General features: G+C 46.0%; 1 protein-coding gene and 1 non-coding gene across 2 annotated transcripts in view; one reads left to right on the plus strand and one right to left on the minus strand.

The window, feature by feature from the left end:
- The window catches only part of BAZ1B (bromodomain adjacent to zinc finger domain 1B), a 62526-nt gene that overhangs the window by 26658 nt on the left and 13799 nt on the right, over window positions 1-22069 (minus strand). The window contains exons 4-7 of the mRNA XM_056108252.1: window positions 21080-21281; window positions 18505-18626; window positions 16262-16459; window positions 3007-4708 (exon numbers count right to left, since the gene is read on the minus strand). Coding sequence (XP_055964227.1) covers window positions 3007-4708; window positions 16262-16459; window positions 18505-18626; window positions 21080-21281 — 2224 coding nt within the window. The remainder of the gene's footprint in view (window positions 1-3006; window positions 4709-16261; window positions 16460-18504; window positions 18627-21079; window positions 21282-22069) is intronic.
- Window positions 13151-13257, plus strand: LOC130017570 (U6 spliceosomal RNA). Its single transcript, XR_008791431.1, has one exon. It is a non-coding gene; the product is annotated as a U6 spliceosomal RNA (small nuclear RNA).

Here is a 22069-nt window from a genome sequence, read left to right on the forward strand (position 1 = left end):
AATTCTAAAACTAATTTTGTGTACACCGTGTTAAAAAACACTCAATTAATAAATAATGATTGTCGTTGAGTGCCAAGGGTCCTCCCATAATGCAAGAAGGGAGCAACAGAACAGAGGGCAGGAGGCTTGCCTTGCATGTGGCCAACATGGCTCCCACCCCAGATGGTACCTGGAGCCCTAACCAGAGAAACCCCTGAGTGAAGAGTCAGGAGGAGGGCCTAAGCACCAAGGATGTGGCCCAGAGACAAAATGAAACAAAAAAAATATTGCCATTGCCAGGCCAAAGAGATAACACAGGGGCTAAGGGACTTGCATTGTATGGGGTAGACTCCAGTTCTATCCTTGAGACCACATATGGTTTTGAAACTATCAACAAGTCATCCCTGAATCAGTAAGACCTGAGCATCATTAGATGTGGCCCCCAAATTACAAAGCCACAGTAGACCTATATAGGTCGATGGTTTATAATTCTGAGTTCAAAAGCCAAATGATTTTTGACAAGGGTGTCAAGATCATTCAATGGAGAGTGATGATGCCATATATAGCATTGTAGTGCCTTAAGCAAAAAAAAAAAAAAAACAAAAAAAACCTGCCCTTCTCATATGACAAAAACTAATTGAGTCAAATGAATCAAATGGGCTATGAAGATGGTACAGAGGTTGGGGCACATGTCTCACATGCATAAGACCCCAATCGGAGCCTCCAAGAACCCTAGGTATTATCAGGTATAGCCCTGGAGACCCACAAGCACTGTCGATTGGCCCTGGTGGTTCCTGGCACCACGGGGCCCAAGTAGCTGATATCCTTTGAGTCTTGGACAGATACACTGGCACAGCTGGTGGGTGCTGCCAGGAGAGGTCTGTACATCCCAAGCACTGCCTGGGAGGCCAAAGTCATAAAAGAAAGAATCAAAGAACTAAACATAAGAGCAAAAACTAAGACTTCTAGAAGAAAACACAGGGTCAAATCTTCATAATCTGGAATTTAGCTATGGATCCATAGACATGAGCAACCAAAGGAAAAAAAGTTTTTGTTTTTGTTTTGGGGCCACATCCAGTGATGATCAGGGATTGCTCCTGGCTCTGTGCTCAGGAATTACTCCTGGAAGTGCTCAGGGGACAATAAGGGATGCCAGTGTTCGAAATGGGTTGGCCATATGCAAGGCAAGCACCCTCCCTCTATACTGTCACTTCGGCCCCCCAAATTTATAACATTTAAACACCTGTGCTTCAATGAACATTATCGGGGGGGGGGGGGGGAGTGTGAAATGTTTTTGGACTGTACGTGTAATAAAAGATTTACGTTGATAATAAAAAAAAAAACCCTATTTGAAAATGTGCAAGAGAGCTAAAGTGACATTCTCCAAAGAGCTAAAAATGACAAATAGGTATGTGGAAACCAGTCACAGCCAATCAAAAACAATATGCTCTGGGCCAGGGACGTGGCTCAGTGACAGCATACAAGTTCTTCATATGAGGCAGCCGAGTTCAATCCCCATCACCCTTTTCAGCCTCTCTAACTGATGCCATGCAGACAGTACACCTTAATAGGCAAACCTAGAGTGAGAGGACAGACCGTCAACTCAGCAGGGAGGACAGTTGAAGGACAGAGGGCCTACCACACCTGGTGGTACTCAGGGGATCATCTGGAGTGACAGGAATCAAATTCAGGGTGCCAGATAGAATCCTGGGCACTGCATGCAAGGCAAGCACCTATCTGCTGTATTATCACTCTAGCCCTAGATTTACTTTTTAAATGAATAAAATATCATACAACTGCAGAAGTTTACACATATCTGTGAATATATTAAACACTGAATCATCTATTGAAAATGAACTGGATGGAATTTGAATTACATTACAACCCAGTATCTGGTGTTTGATTTGAGGCATACCTGGCAGAACAGTGGGGAGGGAATCTATTCCCACCTGACTCCTGATGGATGCCAGAGACTGTGCAGTGCCAGACATGAAACTGGGGTAAACCACACATACAACATAAGCAAGCCATATACAAGAAACAAGGTCTCTAGCGGGAGGTGGGTACAATGGTGATCGGTGTGGTACTGGTACTGGAACTATGGGGCTGGAGCACAGCGGGTAGGGCGTTTGCCTTGCACGCGGCCGACCTGGGTTTGATTTCCAGCATCCCATATGGTCCCCCGAGCACCAGGAGTGGTTCCTGAGTGCAGAACCAGGAGTAACCCCTGAGCATTGCCAGGTATGACCCAAAAAGCAAAAACAACGAACAACAACTTTCAAAAACAAACAAGTCAGTGTGTGTGTGTGTGGGGGGGGGGGGGATGTGTACCACCTTACTACCTCTCCAACTACCTACACCTTTTTAAGACATTTGACTGGATTTTGCTATAATACTTCAATTTTGGTATTCCTACACTTAAGTATCGGAAAAGTTACATCTGATTCGGCAAATATGCAGCAGGCTTCAAATCCCTTGTTGTTTATTTGCTGAAATGACCAAAGGCCAGAGATCACGCCTCCCATGGATTCGATCCCCAGCATTGCAAGGGCACCACCCCACTACCAGCACTGTCAAGGATTGCCCAAGAACCATGCACAGCTGAGCACTTCACCAGCCACTGAGCTAGCCATTCCAGGATGTGGCTCAGTGACAGGGCACAACCCAGAACATACATTTATGGATAGAACTGTTCAAACAATCTCAACAACAAATGAAACACTGAGGCGCAGATACTTAACCTGCCCAAAGGCCCACAGCTGAGTCGGCGAAGAATGAAACCCAGGCCCAAACTCCCAAGTCCATTATGTCTATCTGTGTAGATTTGGTCTCTGACAGCACTGGGAACAAGGCCAGCACTGCATTCATCAGAGCCTAACTATCAGGAACTGCAGGATGCCAGACCACTCTAGACCTCGGAGGGTTTGGGCTACTGAAGACAAAAACATCTCAACAGGACAAGCGATGCCCTTGCCACTACCTTTGAAATTTCCTTCTACCCCCTCGGCTCCCTGGTCCAGCCTTTACCTTTCATCTCTCTCTCCTGGATTTCCCGCTCCTTCTTCGCCTGAATGGCAAGCAGCCGCCTGCTCTTCACAGCGCTGATCATGTCTTCCGCTTCCAGCTCCACCTGGGGCTCGAACTTCACAATGTCCTTTTTTCTCTCCGCTTTGCTGAGCCCGTTCTCCTCCTTCCCGTTCTCCTTATTTCTGGCCTCCATTTCTTTCCGCTTCTGCTTCTCGGCTCGCTTCTTGTCGTTCTCCTCCTTCAGGACCGCCAGCCGTTCCTTCCACAGCTCCGCCGACATCTGCTGCCTGGTCTCCATGTGGTCCTGCACGGAGTACGTCATGAGGATGCGGTGGCACAGTGCTGTGAGGATCTGCAGCTTCTCTTCCGAGGTCAACTCGAAGAACTCAGACGTCTCCAGCTTCTCCAGGAACTCATCCTGCACCTCGTTGTCCTCAAAGGGTGCCGAATCCTTATTGTCCTCGGTGTCAGAGGCCTCGCTTTCCTCCTGGACGTCAGACCGGCGGAGGCACAGCCGCACCAGCTCCGAGACGGAGTGCAGAGTCAGCGGGATTTCCGAGAGCTTCATGCCCAGCTCGCCATAGTCTTCAGCAATTTCATCCTGCAGGAGGGTCTGGAGGAGGATGACCAGCACCCGGTTCAGGTAGAGGAAGCCCCCCTTCTCTGCGCTCAAAGCTTCCATGAGGGAGACGGCAGTGATCGGGTACTGAGCGTCGGGGAGGAGCAACCCCGAGTAACAGCTCAGAAACTCCACCACCATGGCCACGTCCCCGAAGAGTGTGTTGGGCAGCCCCTCTGGCGTGTCCACCAGCCGGAAAGTGGGGAGGCTTTTGCCCGCCAGTTCGTGGTCCTCGAACCGCTTCTGCTTTTCCAGCCTCTCAAGCATCTCCTTTTCTCTCCGCTCCTTGGCCTTCTCCTTCAACTTTTCCTTCAGCTCCTCCCGTTTCTTCTTCAGATACTCTTTGCGTTGCTCCTCGGACATCGAGGCCCACTTCCGCTTGTGCTCCAGCAGCTCGAAGCGTTTCTGGACAATTCCACGCAACTCCTCGGGGAGGCGGGCCCGGTCCTCACTGGAGAGGAGGCGTGCAGTTTTGGAGATGACGCAGGACAGGGCGCTCTTCTTGTCCTCCCGGTCTTTGTTCTCTCTGTAGTAGGCAATAAGGTGTAGAGCAGCTGGAGGCAGGTGCTTCTGCAGTTTCGTCGAGGACCGAGGCGTCCCCCCAGAATTCCGTGGGGTGCGTGTTATCTTCTGGGTACCTTTCGCCATGTCCAACAGAGTCATCTGCTTCATTTTTGTTTTAGGGGTCTTCAGTCCCTTTTTGGGTGACTTGGCCCCCCCTGTGGACTTCTGTCCATTGAGGATGCCTTTGCCTCGGCCCTTGGCTCTCAGGGGCTTGTCGCCGTGCTTGGCTGGCTTCTTGGCAGCCGGGCCCTTCTTGGCAATGTGGAAGTTGGCGTGCAGCTTGCCGGGAGACATCATCTTCATCACTTCTTCCAGATGCTCTTCTGGAGACTTGGAATTTTTTGAGTTCTTCACTTTGAGTGGGGACCCATTCAGGGATTTCTTCAAGTGTACGTGACACCAGAGCTTCGGGTTGAGTGGGGAGTTCAGGGAAGCACTGTCTGCCTTGGCCTTCTTGGTGGGCTTCCTGTCTGGGGAGCTCGCGCTCTTCCTCTTGGTAGAAGGGTTGAGAGTCATGTACTAGAATTGAAGAGCAAACAAAAAAAATTTTTTAAGAAAAATTTTATAAAGAGATGTTCAAGCATCCTAAAAGTCCCCTTTCCCTTGTTTTTCAGGTAAAGCTACAGATTCGTTACTTGTTCAATGTCACCTTGTCTCCCCCAAACAAAGATATGAACATGAGCTAATGTTTTTTTTTTTTTTTTGCTTTTTGGGTCACACCCGGCGATGCTCAGGGGTTACTCCTGGCTCATGGACTCAGGAATTACTCCTGGCAGTGCTCAGGGGACCATATGGGATGCTGGGAATCGAACCTGTGTTGGCCATGTTGGCTGCGTGCAAGGCAAATGCCCTACCGCTGTGCTATCTCTCCAGCCCCGATGAGCTAATGTTTTGACTCATCAATGAATATTTCTCTTGAACACTAGACTCAAGAATGAATTTTGGGCTGGGAAGATGGCCCAAAGGGCGGGTTCACGTGCTGAACAGGTAAGGAGGTCTGAAGGTTTATGGGTTTTTTTGATTTGGAGCCACACCAGGTGATGCTCAGGGATTACTCCTGGCTTTGCACTCAGGAACAACTCCTGACGTCACCCTCTCTGCTGCACTATTGCTACAACCTTGGACGCCTGAGTTTGATCCCAGGAACCACATGGTTCCCTCAGCAACAGCAGGAACAAACACAACCTGATCACCATGCTGGAAGTATTTGGAAAACTAAAACACAAACTTTAAACAACGGGGATGTAGCTCAGTAGCTGAACAGCTGTCTTGTATGTGTAGGTCCTGGGTATGATAACCCCTGGGCCCCCAAATTCTATGCTCCTAGTCTTCCACATCTAAATAGGCTTGTGGTTTCTAAAATACTTTAATAAACATTCCAAAAACTTCATTAAACTTAATAAACTTTCCAAAATCACACATGTAGGAAGACATGGGGCTCAAGGGGCACAAAAATATATGCCTATTACACAGGACACCTGGATCTGGCCCCAAGTAGATCTAAAAATATAAATAAAACAAATCTGGATGCCGTAGCCATAGTACTGCAGGTACTTGTGCCTTACAAGTAAGGGATTACAGAGGAGAAGCCATAGTACAGCGGGTAGGGCATTTGCCTTGCACACAGCTGATCCCAATTCAATCTTTGGCATCTCGTGTCCCCCAAGCACCCCAGGAGTAATTCCTGAGTGCAGAGGCAGGAGTAACCCCTGAGTATTACTGGGTGTGAACCCCCCCAAAAAAGGGATTGTGTTTGATCCCAACACAACAATAGTAATAACAATAATAATATGATGATGATGATGATGATGATGATGCAGGTAATCTAAGGATCTACATCTACAGACCCCACATTAAGAATAGCTGATCTAAACAGAGGCAACACATCAGTCCGGAGAGTTAGTAGAGGGGTTAAGGTGTCTTGCACACAGCTGACTCCACTTTGGTCCCTTTATAGTCCACCAAGCACTGCCACAAGTGATTCCTGAACAGACAAGAAAGCCCTGAGCACCACCAGCTGTACCCCAAACAGGACATCTAAAAGGTTTTTAAAATATCTTGAGGGGCTAGAGTCAGGTCGGGTAGGGGGTAGGGCACTTTGCCTTGTATGTGGCAAACTGGGGTTTGATCCCTGGCACCCCGTATAGTCCCCTCAGTCTACTAGGAGAGAACTCTGCCTGAGTATAGTCAGATGTGGCCCAAAAACTGAAAACATTAAGTATCTTGAGACAGAACTATGTAATTTTATAAAGTACTAAGTTCATAAATTAAAACAAAAATCAGGACTGGAGGAATAGCTCAATGGCCTTGAGTATACAGCTTTGCGTGCAAGAGGCTGGCTTCTTTCCCTGCAACTACATGGGCACCTGAGCATCAGCAGGCTAGCCCCAAACCCAACAGAAGGTATCAATGACCGACCACACACACACACACACACACACACACACACACACACACACACAGGTTCCTTCTCTGCCTTCTCTCTGCACCTAAAGATCTCTTTCCAGTACATCAGCACTCTTTGGTCATGTCTTTATCTATTTCAGATTCTTTTCCTCTACTGTCTGTGACTGAACTATTCACTCTTGCCACTTTTTTATTGGTTTTGGGGCCATACCTAGCAGTGTTCAGGGCTTACTCATGGTGGGGTTCAGGGAACCCTAAGAGGTGCTGGAGTTCAAAAACCAGGGCAACCCCATGCAGTCAAGAGCCCTGTCTGCTGCACTCTCAAGTCCCTCCCCAGGAGCTCACCTGCACCATCCTTGCTTCCTCTCTGTCCAGCGCCACAACCTTTGTCTATCTCACAGAACCAAAACAAAACAAAACAAAACAAAACAAAAAACCCTTATCTCTGCTCCTGCACCTGCTGATCCTTGTGTGCACAGATTCACCTTTAACTGGTGAGAATAGAAGATTCAATAGCAGGTGGGAGGGAGGGGACAGGGGCTAGGGTGCTTGCCTCACATCCTACCAACACCAAATTGGATCCCAGCACCACACACAGTCACAAAGTACCACCAGGGGTCACTCCTGAAACTGTCAGATGGGGTTCAAAAACAGATGGGATGCAACAGTTGGGAGGGGTTCCACTTGCATCAGGAACTGACAGCAACACACCCAGAAACCAGTTTCCTGGGTATTTTTCTACTCCTCCATACTCTGTTATTTCTCCTCAAATAGCTACCTTAGAATCATGATAAGAATTAGTAATATATTGGATGGAGTCACAGTACAGCAGCTAAGGAACTTGCCTTGCATGTGACCAACTTGGGTTTAATCCCTGGCACCCCAGAGGGTTCCCTGAACACTTCCAGGAGTGATTCCTGAGCAGAGAGGCAGGACTAAGCCCTAAGCACTGCTGGATTTGGTACCTCCACAAAATTAGTAATGCTAGAAGCCCATTTGTCATGTTGCCGTGGGGTTGTGTCTCTGTTTAAATGTGAATTCCAAGTTCAACCCCCCAGCATCACACTGCAAGTAAGGTCCGATACCATGTGCAGCCCAAAAAAAGGGGTGGGTGGTAAGGGTACAGAGGTCATGGTGACAATTCCACTCTGGATGGTAAAAATTCCTATGCTTTCATTAGGAGTAAACAGGTTGAATAAAATTTAATCAACTGAATTACAATGCCAAAATAAGATTTAGACATTAAGGAAATGAGAGGGGTCAGAGCAATAGTACAATAGGTAGGACATTTGCCTTGTATGTAGCCAGCCCTGGTTCAATCCCCAGCTCCATACAGTCCCGAACCCCTCCTGGAATGATCCCTCAATACAGAGCCAGGAGAAAGTCCTGAGCACTATTGGCATGGCCCAAAATGGAGAGGAGAGAAAAAAAAAATTCAACAGAACCCAGGCAACAAGAAACATGTAAGTTTGAGAAATGAGTGGACCACATGCACAGGTCCTTCTTCTGAATACATTCTCTAGCTTGATTTTCTTCCTGAAGTAAATAGTTTTGTGTGTATGAGTTTTCTTTTATTATGTGGTCAGGGACCAAACCCAGGACCTCATAAATGCAAGGCAAGCACTGAGTCGCTAAGCAACACCCCCAAGACCTGTTGTACTTAAGGAAGTATGAGGCGAGAACTCCAACAAGTAAACAAAGAGTCATCACGTCCCAAACTAAAGATGGCCGCTCCAGAATGGCAGAGGGGGAAGGGAAGCCGCATCCCCAAAGCAGAGGGGAGTGGTGACCAGCGCACCGCAGGGAAGACACATCCACAAGCTCGGATGCGCCACTCTAAAACAGAATACAATAAATTCTCTAATCTTAGAAGTTAATTTGGAGCCCAACACAGTGATGGAAAGAAATGAAGCATGCCTGGCATGTGGAGAACCCAAATTCAATCCCTGGCCCTGCATGGCACCCCACCCCCCATCTCCAGGTTTACTTCCCTGAGTAAGCAGAATTTTCAGTTCTAGTTCCCCAGAATTAACTTCAAAATATTAAGAGATAAACAAAGAGAACTTAAACATGTCTTCTCCGGGGCCAGAGCAATAGTACAGCAGGTAGGGGGCTTGCCTTGCACAGGGCCAACCTGAGTTCAACCCCCGGTACCACAAGCACTGCCAGGAGTGATTCCTAAGTGCAGGGCCAAGAGCAAGCCCTGGGCATCACCAGGTATGGCCCAACAGACAAAATAAGAAAAGAAAAAGGGAAAAAAAATGATACCAACTCCTTCTGGAGAATAGTAGTGCCGACACTTTAAAGAGAACATAATTTTCAGATTATAGGACAAGTCAACACTCCCAGGAAGAATGAAAAACAGACGTATATTCCAAAAGCTACTCAGCATCTCAGTCCCAGTTAGCCTTGGCTGATCTTCAGAGCAGATGTGACAGACCTGATACATTCTAATGCTCCAGATAACAACAGTCTTCCCTCAAATGAAGGTTATCACCAAATAGGAAATCAAATTAACTTTTTCTTCTTTATTTTTTTTGCTTTTTGGGTCACACCCGGCGATGCACAGGGGTCACTCCTGGCTCTGCACTCAGGAATTATCCCTGGTGGTGCTCAGAAAACCATATGGGATGCTGGGAATCGAACCCAGGTAGGCTGTGCACAAGGCAATAGCCTTACCCACTGTGCTATTGCTCCAGCCTCAACATTTTCATTTTTAGCATTTGAAAGGAATACTTTTATTTTTTAGACACACCCAGTGGTACTCAGGGTATACTCCTTGCTCTGTGCTCAGGGATCATTTCTGGTGGGCTCAGAAGACAACCCGGGGTACCAGGGATCAAACTCAGAGTTGGTGTCCAAGGCAAGTGCTCTATCCACTGTACTATTTCTCCAGCCCCCTTAAACCTTTCAATTATAAACCAGATCAATTATAAGATCTACTATAATTGGGTTATTTGTCGTTTTAGGCTACCTTGGGCAGTGATCAGGGCTTCCCCTGGATCTCCATTTGAGGATCACTTCTGGAGGGGCCGGAAAAACCACATGTGGTCACGGGGGGGGGGGGGGGGGGGGGGGGGGTTGAGGGTGGGATGTCAAATTCAGGTCGAGCACAGGTGAGGCAAGTGCCCAGTCCACTGTACTATGTCTGAAGCCCTTGAGTTACTTCTTAATTTACAATTTTTATTTGTATTTAAAAAGCCACTCAAATCTAACATAATGTTTCTTCAATTTCAGCAGTATTATGCAGAAATGATGCAAGAAGAGCTGACCAGGTCCAGCTGTCCATTTTTAAATAAACGGTTTAGAAGGTGTGTTTTTGCCAAACCACACCGTATCATTTATTTTCTGAAAAATGAAAGAAATGAACTCACCCAACCCCCTCCCAACAGGCCGGCTCCCCGCGCGAGCAGTCCTTCAGAAACCGGAGCGTCTCAGCACGGGCCATGCTGGGCAGTCACAGCCAAACGGGAGCCGGCATGGCTGGACTCGGGGGGATCTGAAAAAGTATAAAACCACTTATGTGCTGAGGGATCTCCCCCGCCCCTTCAGCACAAGTAATCTACTAAAGAAGTACGTGGGAAGGGAGAGAGGGATGAATGTATAAATCAGCAGTATTATTTGGCAAAGACCCGCCCAAAACTGTCAAAGAATAAAAATATTCATTTCTATACCTGTTTCCTGTCACCTACAACACACCACAAATAAGGAAATCTAATAAAGCGAAGAAACCTCTTTAGAGCAGCCATTCAGACGCTAAGTTAAACTTAAAATCAAACCTAGGTTTGGGGCTGAGAGATAGCACAGCGGGTAGGGCGTTTGCCTTGCACGCGGCCAACCCGGGTTCAATTCCCAGCAACCCATATGGTCCTCTGAGCGCCGCCAGGAGTGATTCCTGAGTGCAGAGCCAGGAGTAACCCCTGTGCATCGCCAGGTGTGACCCCAAAAGGAAAAAAGAACCCCAAAATCTAGGTTTGATCCCCAGCACCACTTATGTCCCAAGCACCACCAGGAGAGATCCCTGAGCAAAGAGCCAGGAGTATGCCCGATCACACATCTGTCTTATCCCAGCCTCCAATATCACCTGCAGGCACCAGAATAAAGCCCCAGGTACAAAAGGGTGTCGTCTGCTTTCTGTCCAAGCTGCCTCTCTCCAATAATATACACAAACAACTAGACGGAGTAAAGCCCAAGGGCTGGAGACAGGACAGCGGGGAGGGTCCTGCCTTGCAAGAAGCTGACCTTGGTTCAACTCCCAGCAGCCCAGAAATAATCCCCAAGCACACAATCAGGCTGGTGTGCCACAAACCAAAATACAAACATTTAAAGAAACTGGAGGCAAAAAGAAAAAAAAATTTTTTTTATCCTACTATTATCTTTAATGTTTAAATCCTCAATTTAAAATTTCCTTTACGCGGCTAGAGCAATAGCACAGCAGATAGGGCATTTGCCCTTGCACACGGCCAACCCGGGTTCGATTCCCAGCATCCCATATGGTCCCCCGAGCACTGCCAGGAGTGATTCAGAGCCAGGAGTAACCCCTGAGCATCGCTGGGTGGGACCCAACAGAGCAAAAAATTAAAATTAAAAAAATAAAAATTTTCTTTAGGGGGCTGGAGAAACAGTATAGGATAACTGCAGGAGTAGCCGCTGAACACATTTTTTTTTTGGAGGGAGGAGTGGGTTTAGGTCACACCCAAAGATGCTCAAATATTGCTCCTGGTTCTGCCCTCAGAAATTACTCCTGGGAGATAGTACAATAGTAGACGTTTGCCTTGCATGTGGCCAACCTAGGTTCAATCCCCGGTATCTTATATGGTCCCCCGATCACCGCCAGGAGTAACCCTGAGCATCACCGACCCAAAAATAAAAATAAAAATAAAGAAAGAAATGAAATTGCTCCTGGTAGTGCTCTAGGGACCATATGGATGCTGGGGACTGAACCTGGGCTGGCCATGAGCAAAGCAAGCACCCGCTATACTGCTGTTCTGGCCCCAAAATTTGAGGGGGTGGGGGGGGAAATTCCCCTTAGATGAACTAGGAAGACTACTGTGCTTAAGAATTATGCCCTAGCATGTACGCACATCAGAACTCAAAAACAAACCCTGGCACCACAGGTCTCCCAAGAGGGATGGGATGCAGCCCTGGAGGCCTGCAAGGTAACACCCAGCACCACAGGTGCTCTCACAGCCCTGCATCAGGGGCCCTTGCATTGAACAGCTGACCTAGATGACTTTGAAATAAGGGCCCCGAGGCTCCTGAGCACTGCTTAAAAAACCCTCCATCACCTCTTAATTTATTTATTTTATTTTGCTTTTTGGGTCACACCTGGGATGCACAGGGGTTACTCCTGGCTCTGTACTCAGAAGTTATTCCTGGTAGTGCTCAGGGGACCATATGGGATGCTGGGAATCGAACCCGGGTCGGCTGTGTGCAAGGCAAACGCTCTACCCGCTGTGCTATTTCTTCAACACCCCCTAATTTTAATTTAAAAACAAGGGGAAGCTAGATAAATAGTTCAGCAGGTAGGATGCTTGCTTTGTACGTGGCTGACGTTGGTTCGATCCCCAGCACCCCACATGGTTCCCTGAACCCGTCAGAAGTGATCCCTGAGCACAGAGCCAGGAGTAAGCCCTGAGCACTGCCTAGAACAGGGCAAAAACATAACAACAAAGAAGTGAAATAAGATCAGAAAGGTAATATAGCACAGAGGCCACTTGCCTTGTATGCGCCCACCCCCAGGTTCAATCCCTGGCACCCCATATGGTTCCCCCAGGCCTCGCTGGAAGTGAGCCCTGAACTCAAAAGACAGCAGTAAGCCCTGAGCATCAGCAGGTATGGCCCCAAAACCGAAAGATATAAATTTATTTTAAAGAACAAAATAAAGGGCTGGAATGACAGTACAGTGGGTAGGACGCTTGACTTGCATGCGGCTGACCCAGGTTCAGTTCCCAGCATCCCATATGGTCCCCTGAGCACCTCCAGGAGTAATTCCTGAGTGCAGAGTCAGGAGTAACCCCTGTGCATCACCGGGTATGACCCAAAGAGCAAAAATAAATAAATAAATAAATAAATAAATTCCTTTTCAGTGAAAAAACAATGAAGAAACAAAGATGATCTGGTTTATCATCATCATCATTTATCTGTGATAAATATTTAAATTCTAGCTTTATGGTACCTGGTTCAGATATCTATAAATGAGAAAGTAAATATAGAACCTGAGAGACAGTACAGGATAAAAGTGCTTGGTTTGAAAGGGGTTGACCCAGGTTCGACCCCAGCCCCAATTATATGGTTCCCTAACCCCTGCTAGAGTGATTCCCGAGCACAAAATCAAGAGTAAGCCCTGAAATTGCTGAGCTGGCCCTATCTTTTTTCTGCCCACCCCGAAAAGTGTAAAAACAGGCTGAGAGGTAGTACAGCAAGCAGGACACTTGCCTAACACTCATCTGACCCCAGGACCCAAGAGAATGATCTCTCAGGGCAGAGTCAGAGGAAATCCTGAGTACCACCAGGTGTGGCTCCAAGAGGAAACATTTTGAAAAATAGTGTACAGTGCTTGCTTCAGCAGTACATATAGTAAAATTGGAATGATACAGAGAAGATTAGCATGGCCCCTGCACAAGAATGACACACAAAGTCATGAAGTGGTCCATATTTTTCTTACATCACATGGAACCAGAAGAAGATGAGAGGCAGTCCCCCGTGGGAACCCTGACCAGGACCCTCTATCTCTAGCTTTGCTGACCTAGACTTTCTGGGGACTGGGGTGGGGTAAGGTGTATTGTGAGATGTCGCAGGTGTTTTCTTTGAGCAAGTGCAAGGCTGGGCAGGCCCGGGACGCGCCTGCCCTCAGCACTCCTCCCTCCTGCTGGCTGCTGTCTCATGTGCCCTTGCCAATGACTGCTGACTGCCCTAGCCCCTGCCTCCCCGAAGCCCTGTAAAACTCATGCTGTATGCTACATACCCCACCAATTGGGACTTGTTATCTTACTGTGTTCTCAAAGGTGTGAAGCTTCTTGTCCAAATCACTCATGAAAAGCAATGTCCATCTGTGCTCACTGATTTTATCCTATGACTTCTAAGGACGTGGTGGAACAACATTTGAGAACAACTGAGATCAGTGGTTTCCCATTCCAAACCACTCCGAGAACTTTAGATGTGGGCTTGTGTTATTAATTTTAAAATAGACTTGAACACTGGCATCTCTGCAGCTACTAGGTCTGTAGAATTGTAACTGAAAGTAATGTGCTTGCAGCTTTAACCATCAGAAACTTTTCCCCAATAAAACTTATCTTCAAAAAAAGGGTATAAATTTAATTTCCTACTTACTTTACACTAGTATGGATTTTATACTAGTCTTTTGAAGTAAATTCATTACCTTTTTTTTCTTTTAAGTGAAGGAAGACAGTTTTTCAATTGAAGCTTACTTAGAAAGATGTAAGGGCCCCGGAAAAATAGAACAGAGGGCTGGGGGCTTGCCTTGCACTCAGCAGACCTAGGTTCAATCCTGACACCTCATATGGTCCTCCAAGCCCCACTGGGAGTGATCCCCAAGTGCACAACCAGGAGTAAGCCCCAAGCACTTTCAGGTGTGGTCCCAAAATAAAATAAAATAAAACCAGAAAGAAGGAAGATATGAGAGGAGGAAAAGAGGAGAGATATGTTCAAGGGAACACAGGTACCAAAAGAAACTAACAGACAAGCAAGCCGAGACACATATTCAAGGAAAAACATGGACTTGAAGAGCAAACCACTCCCTTCTTTTGTTTGCTACCTGTCAGAGAAACTGTGAGCATGATGAGGGGCCAAGGCCACTCTAAGCCATATTTAGGAGCCAGAGGGCCCACCCAGTACTGTGGGGAGAGGAGAAATGGTCAGATATGCAGTGCCAGGCATAGAATACAGGGCCTAAATATGCGGGACAGACCCACACCCAGAATCATTCCCTCTTACAGCAGATTTGACTAGAATAGCTTGCAGCAGTCCAAAAAAAAAAAAGGCCCAAGAGGCTGAGTGAGAGCATGTTGTGCATGCAGTGGACTGCTAGTTCCCAAGCTGGTGGAAGACATGCTAAACACTCAACTACAACTATGACTGAAAGTCTTTACCAACGTTTAGAATGAACACACTTCTTGAATACTTCTATTACCCAAATCAAACTAAAATAACTGAGGTAATTTAACTTTATAACTTATGAGGGTCTTAGTGTTCCACAGTGAAAGGAAGAGATTTAAAAATATGAAAGAAAACCTGGGCCAGAGTGATAGTACGGCAGACAAGCTGTGTGCCCAGGTTCATTCCCCAGCATCCCAAATAGTTCCCCGAGCACCGCCGGGAGCTAATCCTGAGTCAAAGCCAGGAGTGACCTACGTATTATCCGGTATGTCCCCAAAACAAAAAAACCAATCTAGAGCCAGAGTTAGTACAGTGAGAAGGGTTTTGCGCCTGCTGTGCACATGACTGAGTCAAGTGCAATCCCTGGCATCCCCCATGGTTTCCCAGAGCCCCACTAGGAGTGATCCCGGAGGGCAGAGCCAATAGTAACCCCTGAACATCACCAAGGTGACCCAAAAACCAAAAGAGAAGAAACCCTGGAAATGACTTTTTGATTGTTGTTGGTTATGAATGGCCCATACCAGAGGAGCTGGGTGTGTGTGTGTGTGTGTGTGTGTGTGTGTGTGTGTGTGTGCAGCGGCAGTGCTAGGGACGAAATGCAGAGTCTGTACCGGAGGAGTCACCTCCCTGCTTGGAGAGTTAGCAAAAATTAGCAGCCCTCTGGGCCTATTCTGGCCCAGAGACCAAGATGATAAAAGTTTTCCAACAAGAAAAGCATCAACAATTCCAAACCTACATTGAAAATCTTGTTAGAAAATCCCTGACACAAAAAAAGATGATCATAAATCCAAGGACAAGTGCTGGGTTTCTCATCTTCTCCCTGATGATTCTGATTAAGCTAGCTCAGTTTCCCCTTCTGGGAAGCTGGGCTGCTTTGATACATATATATGTACATATGTATATAAAGTACACAAGTCCATAAGAATGTTTTGAGATGAAATGAGATGACTTTAAAAAAAAATTAGTTCTCGAGAGAAATGCTCAATTTCCTGTTACCTGTTATGTGAATAGTATTCTTTTCAAAGCAGCCAGTATATCTGATCATCTTATTTCATATACAAAATCAATTTTCATTTTTAGGAACCAATCTGTAAAACCTTTTTTGTATGTATGCCATATTTCACTCCAAAAAGGATCTAAGGTTAAAAAGGACATGTAGAAGCTGGAGAGATAATACAATGAGGAGAGTGTTTGCCTTGCACACAGCCAAAGCGAGTTCGATCCCTGGGATCCCATATGGACCCCTGAGCACTGCAGAGTGTGACCCAAAAAGCAAAAAAAAAAAAAAATAAAACAAAAAATGTATATTGGTGTTTTTTAATTATGCGATTATAATAAAAAATTTAACTTTAGAAGTATTCGATATGGTCTCTTTACTATAAGTGCCACTATCACAGCCCCTATAAAACAGACGTAGCTGAGAAATTCTGAATTTGTAATCTAATATTAAGATTTCAAAATTTGCCCCAAATCCTTTAGGAGACCACCCGGGAAGACAAAAGCACGATGGTGTTCTCTATCATGCTGTACAGAGAGTAGTCACCTTACCTTGTATGGATCAAGCAAAAAGTCACTGAACTTGCTAGGCAGGGAATACTTCTTCACCAGCTCATCTTCCACGACCCAGGGTGCGTTTTCCCCAGTCCCAGCCCGTAGTGCGTTATGCCGGATGAAGTAGCGGAGGATCTCTTTATTGGGTGGGCGTTCTGTTCGAACCAAGCTGTCTGCTGGCACATTACTGATGATCTAGGGGAACAAACAGAAGCAACTCAGTAGAGGGATAAAATGCAAGTAATCACTTAAAGCAAAGGCTTGGGTCCTCCCTCGAAAAGGAGCAATTCCAAGGGCTGGAAAGAGTACCAACAGGCGCAGTCAGTCTATCGAGCTCTCTTTACAGCCCCTCTATTTGAATTTTCTAACTTTCTATAAAAATATTTACAAGTAACATTTTAGTAAAAAAAAAAATTCACAATTTTAGTATTTTAATAAAAAAATTTACTAAAACAACATTCATCCAAAAATACAAATGATAATCAGGGAAGCAGCTGAGACTCCCCAACACCCTGACTAGTGGACGCATCTTAGATTAGCTGTCTCCCACACTTGGCTCTGTCCTGCGTCCAGTCAACTTGTCAAAAATTTGTAATAACCAAAAAGTAAATCGCTTTACTCAAATAACCTAAAAGACAATGAAGATAGCATTTTATGTAGCACTAAGAAAATAATTCTTGAAAATTTACTTTAAGATACATTCTCTCTCTAGGAGAGAGAAGGAGAAAAGCGCATGCCATAGAAGCAGGCTGGGAGGGTGGCGGTGGCAGGAGGGAAACTGGGGACACTGTGTTGGGAAATGTACATAGGTGGAGGAAGGGGGTTGGAACACTGTATGAATGAAATACAATCATGAACAGCTTTGAAAATGTGTATCTCACTGTGATTCAATTTTTTAAAAGAAGATACATTAGAAGTTGTATGGGGAAGAAAAAATTAAAAAAAAATAAAAAAGATACATTCTAGGGGCAGGAGACTCAGGAAAGAGACGAGTAGGGTGTTTGCCTTGCAGGGTAGGATGTTTGCCTTCCACTGCACGGGTTCCATCCCTGGTACCCCATTTGGTCCCAACACCTCCAGGAGTAATTCTTGAGAATCGCAAAGTGTGGCCCCAAAATCAAACAAACGGGAAAGAAAAAGGTGCTTGCCTTGCAAGTGGCCAACCTGGAATCGATCCCCAGTACCCCATATTTCCCCCTGAGCCAGCCAGGAGTACTGGGTGTGGCCCAAAAATGGACAGGGGTGGGGGGGGGGGTGCGCAGAAGATGAGTCAGAGGTAAGGCACTTGTCTTGCACGCTGCAAATCACTGGTCCATCTCTGTCACCTCGGGTGATAAGTCCTAGAGCACCTCCAGGCTTCATTTCCATGCACATAACCAGAAATAATACAAGTGGATGTAGACCAACACCCCAACCCAAAACAACCTTTTAGAATCAATAAGACAGCAGAGTTGGACTGGCTATGTTGCTCAGCCACAGAACATGATTTACATCATGCCATGCATATGTGATGATAAGACCCCAGAATCTCTGGCCCCAAATCCAAAATAAATGCATTTAAAAAAAAAAAACTGGAAAGAATGTGTTCCAGTTTGTGGCCACAACCAGACATGTTTGAGAGCAGTGGTCAGGGCCTAAATCCTGGTTATGTGCTCAGGGATCACTTATGATTGACTGGATCTGGAACTGAACCAGGATCAGTGCATGCAAGGCAGACATCTTACCCGTTGTACAAAACAAAAACTTTTTTTTTAAAAGAGAAAGCATGCTTTCCCATAGGGAAAAACCTACAATTGAAAGGCTGCAAAGAGTCGTGCTGTGTGGCCTTAAGGTGCAGGCACGGCATGCACCCCACCCCCCAAGTTTTCGTTGGCCACAGCTTTGAATGCGTCCAGTCAGGCTGGCCTTAGGAAGCCCTAGTATTGCAAAGCCCACACAACACGGCATCCTTAGGCCCTTGCACTGAACTGCTGGCCCAGAATGGACCCTAAGGACCTCCGAAAACCTCTTGGGAGACTCCACCCCCAAAGTGTAATTAGGAAAAAAAAAAAACAACCCACAAACACCAAAATCCTGCCATTTAAAGCCATAATTACTATGGCTATAAACCTACAGAATTTCTTGCAGAAACACACTCAATTATCTTTTCCTTAGAATATCTTCTGAGAAAACTGACCCCACAATCCTGCCTTAAATGTTGTCCCCGAGAACAGGCTGCCATTTAAGTGCCAGCAACTAACCTTGTCTTCATGCTGCAGTTTTACGTCGTATTTGTGGGGCAGAAACTTCGGAGGAGCCCATTTTCTTTCTCCTTTTTTCAGTGAAGTAGGAAGTTTGCGCGGCGATCTTCGCGCTCGGTCATCTAGTCAAATTAACAGAAAGTCAGTAAAAAGAAAAACTCTTTCAATTCTAGATGATCATTCACTATAATCTTATTGATCACCCACCCTACACTACCAAGTGCTACTGAGTGAGCGCAAAAAAGTTCTTACACTTCAATTATCTAAAGGAGTCAACCGGTGAAGTTATAAAACAGCCCGTGAAGGACTGTCCTCAAAGTTAAGAAAAATCCTCAGAACACAGCAGCGGCCTTGTTTCTGTTTTGAGGTCACCCCAGCAGTGCTCAGGGGTAGGCTCTTCAGCTCCCCAGCCTGAAAGAAGCAATATTTAACTTAGGCTAGAAGAAAAAAAAAAGCAAGAACTAGAAAAAACAAACTTTGGGGCCAAGGAGATAGCTCAACAGCTCCATTCCAGGACTGAACCGTCTCCAAAGCACTTTGAAGAATGACCCCTGTGCAGAACGCCAGGACAGTCCCTGAGCACCACCAGGTATGGGAAAAAGAAGAGATCAGAGATTCTGCGTGATGAGGTCTTGAGGTCTGGATGCATGAGGTTTGTTCTGCGGGGGAGGTATGAAATGTGGGGATCACAGCTGCGCTGGGGGTAACGTCCAGCTCTGAGCCCTCAGTGGCACCTGAAGTTCATGTGATGCTGGTGGTTGAATCAGGATCCTCTACATTCCAGGCAAATACCTTAACCCTGTACTATCTCTCCAGTTGGGGACCACTTAAAAGAAGATTGGAATTTGTCCATAAACACAGAAACAAAGTTTTGGTCTAAGTGACTATGTGTATTTTCGAAAGATCATTAGTAGTATAGGTATTAAGTAGTATAGGTTTTAAGTATATAGGCATTAAGTAGTATAGGTATTAAGGTACTGCAGTGCCCCTACATGCAATAAGCCCTGGAAGCAGCCTCCAACTCAAGCCAATTAACAGTCCCTAAGCACTACAGAAGGAGAGAAAAAAACCTTTCTTCACTTAGGAGAGCAAAATGTGAAGGAAATTAAAGCATAAGATTCAGTGCTGAGGGGGCTGGAGCAATAATAGCACAGCAGATAGGGGGTTTGCCTTGCATGTGGTTGACCAGGTTCGATTCCTGGCATCCCATATGGTCCCCTGAGCACCGCCAGGAGTAATTTCTGAGTGCATGAGTGCAGAGCCAGGAGTAACTCCTATGCATCGCCGAGTGTTACCCTAAAAAGCAAAAAAAAAAAAAAAAAAAAAAAAGCAAAAAAAAAAAAAGCAAAAAAAAAAAAAGATTCAATGCTGAACTAATTGGAACAGAGGAAAGGAGTTAAGAGGTATTTAGAAAAACTAGATCAATATCACAGTAGAGAGGGTGTTCAATCTCCCAGGAACCCCATATGGTCCCTGTAGTGCAACCAGGAGTGATCCCTGACTGCAGAGCCAGAAGTAACTCCTGAGAATCAGTTGGGTGTGGCCCAAAATCAAAACCCAGAGGTATATAGACATAGAACTGTTAACAAGGTAGATTAACAGCTTCCAAGTTTTCTGCCTAAGGGACTGAACAGATGGTGGTGCCACGGACTGACTCAGGATGTGGAGAAAAATAGCCATCTCTTCTTTACTTGCCTTGGAGAGACAACAGGAAGAGATGATCCATTTAGCTTTACATGTATTAAATACAGGTTATCTAAGACAAATTAGTTCTAGAAGTTAAACTGTCAGTTTAGGAATCATCACAGATTAAGAATTTGAACTAGGGGGGCTGGAGCAATAGCACAGCAGGTAGGGCATTTGTCTTGCATGCGTCCGACCCGGGTTCGATTCCCAGCATCCCATATGGTCCCCCAAGTACCGCCAGGAGTAATTCCTGAGTGCAGAGCCACGAGTAACCCCTGAGCGTTGCTGGGTGTGATCCAAAAAGCCAAAAAAAAAAAAAAAATTGAACTAGGGGCTGGAGCGACAGCACAGCAGGCAGGGCATTTGCCTTGCATGCAGCTGACCTGGGTTCAATTCCCAGCATCCTATATGGTCCCCCGAGCACCACCAGGATTAATTCCTGAGTGCATGAGCCAGGAGTAACCCCTGTGCATCGCCGGGTATAACCCAAAAAGCAAAAGAAAAAAAAAAAAGGATTTGACCTAGAGCAATAGTAGGGAGTTTGCCTTGCATACGTGGCCAAGCAGAGTTCATTTCCCAGATATATATATATATATATATATATGGTCCCCGAGCACTGCCAGGAGTAATTCCTGAGCCAGAAGTAAGCCCTGAGCACCACCTGGTTTGTTTGACCCAAAAGGCAAATAAAAAACCATTTCAAACTGTGGGCAGGACTCCACCCAGATAGTATAAAGGTCAAGCAGTCTCCAGAGTTTAAATCTCTGCAGAGTACAATGTCCCCTTCGATGCCAAGAGTGGTCCCTGAGCATGGTGGGATATAGCCCGAAAGCAAAGAAGCAGAAAGAAATTTCACATGCGTCACTAAGGAGAGCAGCACCATACATACTAATACTTTCTCTCCTCCCTTCATCGTCCTTGACTGTTGCCTCCTTCTTCTGGTGGTCCTGAGCAATCTGGCCAGAGTTCTCTTTGTCACTTGAGGGAGAATCACAGGCACCATCAGATTTCTTCTCAGTTGCCTCTTCATCTACTTTCTCCAAAGGGTGAATCTTCACAATCCTCACCTTGAGCATTTTTTCCTTCCCAACCTGTAAAGGAGACAGAGGACAGAATCAAAGATAATAAATAAGAAGGAAGAATCCAGAGCTGGGGCTGGAGCTGGAGCTCAGAGATAGGGCAACTGCCTTGCATGTGTGAAGTGCTAGCTTTTATTACCACACAACAAAAACATTTTTTAGTCTTAGAAACCAGGAAGAAGGTGCAGGAATTAGATGTGTGCCTTGCTAAAGACTGAGCCCATTTCATCTCCAGCATCCCATATAGTTGTCTGCTACCCCGCACATACCCCCCCAACACAACCAGGAATAATTTCTAAGTGCAGAGCCAGGAAAAACCCCTGAGAACTGCAAGGCAAAGTGTGACCCAAAAAGCAAAAAAATACAAAAAAAATGTAAAAATAAAGACCCCCCCCCCCCCCCCCCAGTTCCAGTTCACAGTTCATACTGGGGTAGGGCATTTGCCTTGCACACAGCCAACCCAGGTTCCATCCCCAGCAACCCATATGGTACCTCAGCCCACTGGAGTACAAAGTCAGGAGTAAGCAACAGGCAGTTGCCCAAAACCACAAATAAATAAATGTGAATGTCTTGGACAAAATAGGTTTTCAGTGACTTTATTTTTTTTGGGAGGCGGGGGGTCACACAGCCAGTGGGGCTCAAGGGTTACTCCTGGCTTTGAATGCCTTTTTTTCCCCTGACAACTACAAGGTCAGACAGGGAGAGCGCAGTTTGACAGAGAATCTAATTAAAACAAAAGAGGCAAAGAAGCACTTGCTGTGCAGAAAACCAAGCCCAATTCAATCCTCAGCACCACAAAC

This window comes from Sorex fumeus, unplaced genomic scaffold, assembly GCF_029834395.1.
Source record: "Sorex fumeus unplaced genomic scaffold, SorFum_2.1 ptg000199l, whole genome shotgun sequence".
Classification (NCBI taxonomy): domain Eukaryota; kingdom Metazoa; phylum Chordata; class Mammalia; order Eulipotyphla; family Soricidae; genus Sorex; species Sorex fumeus.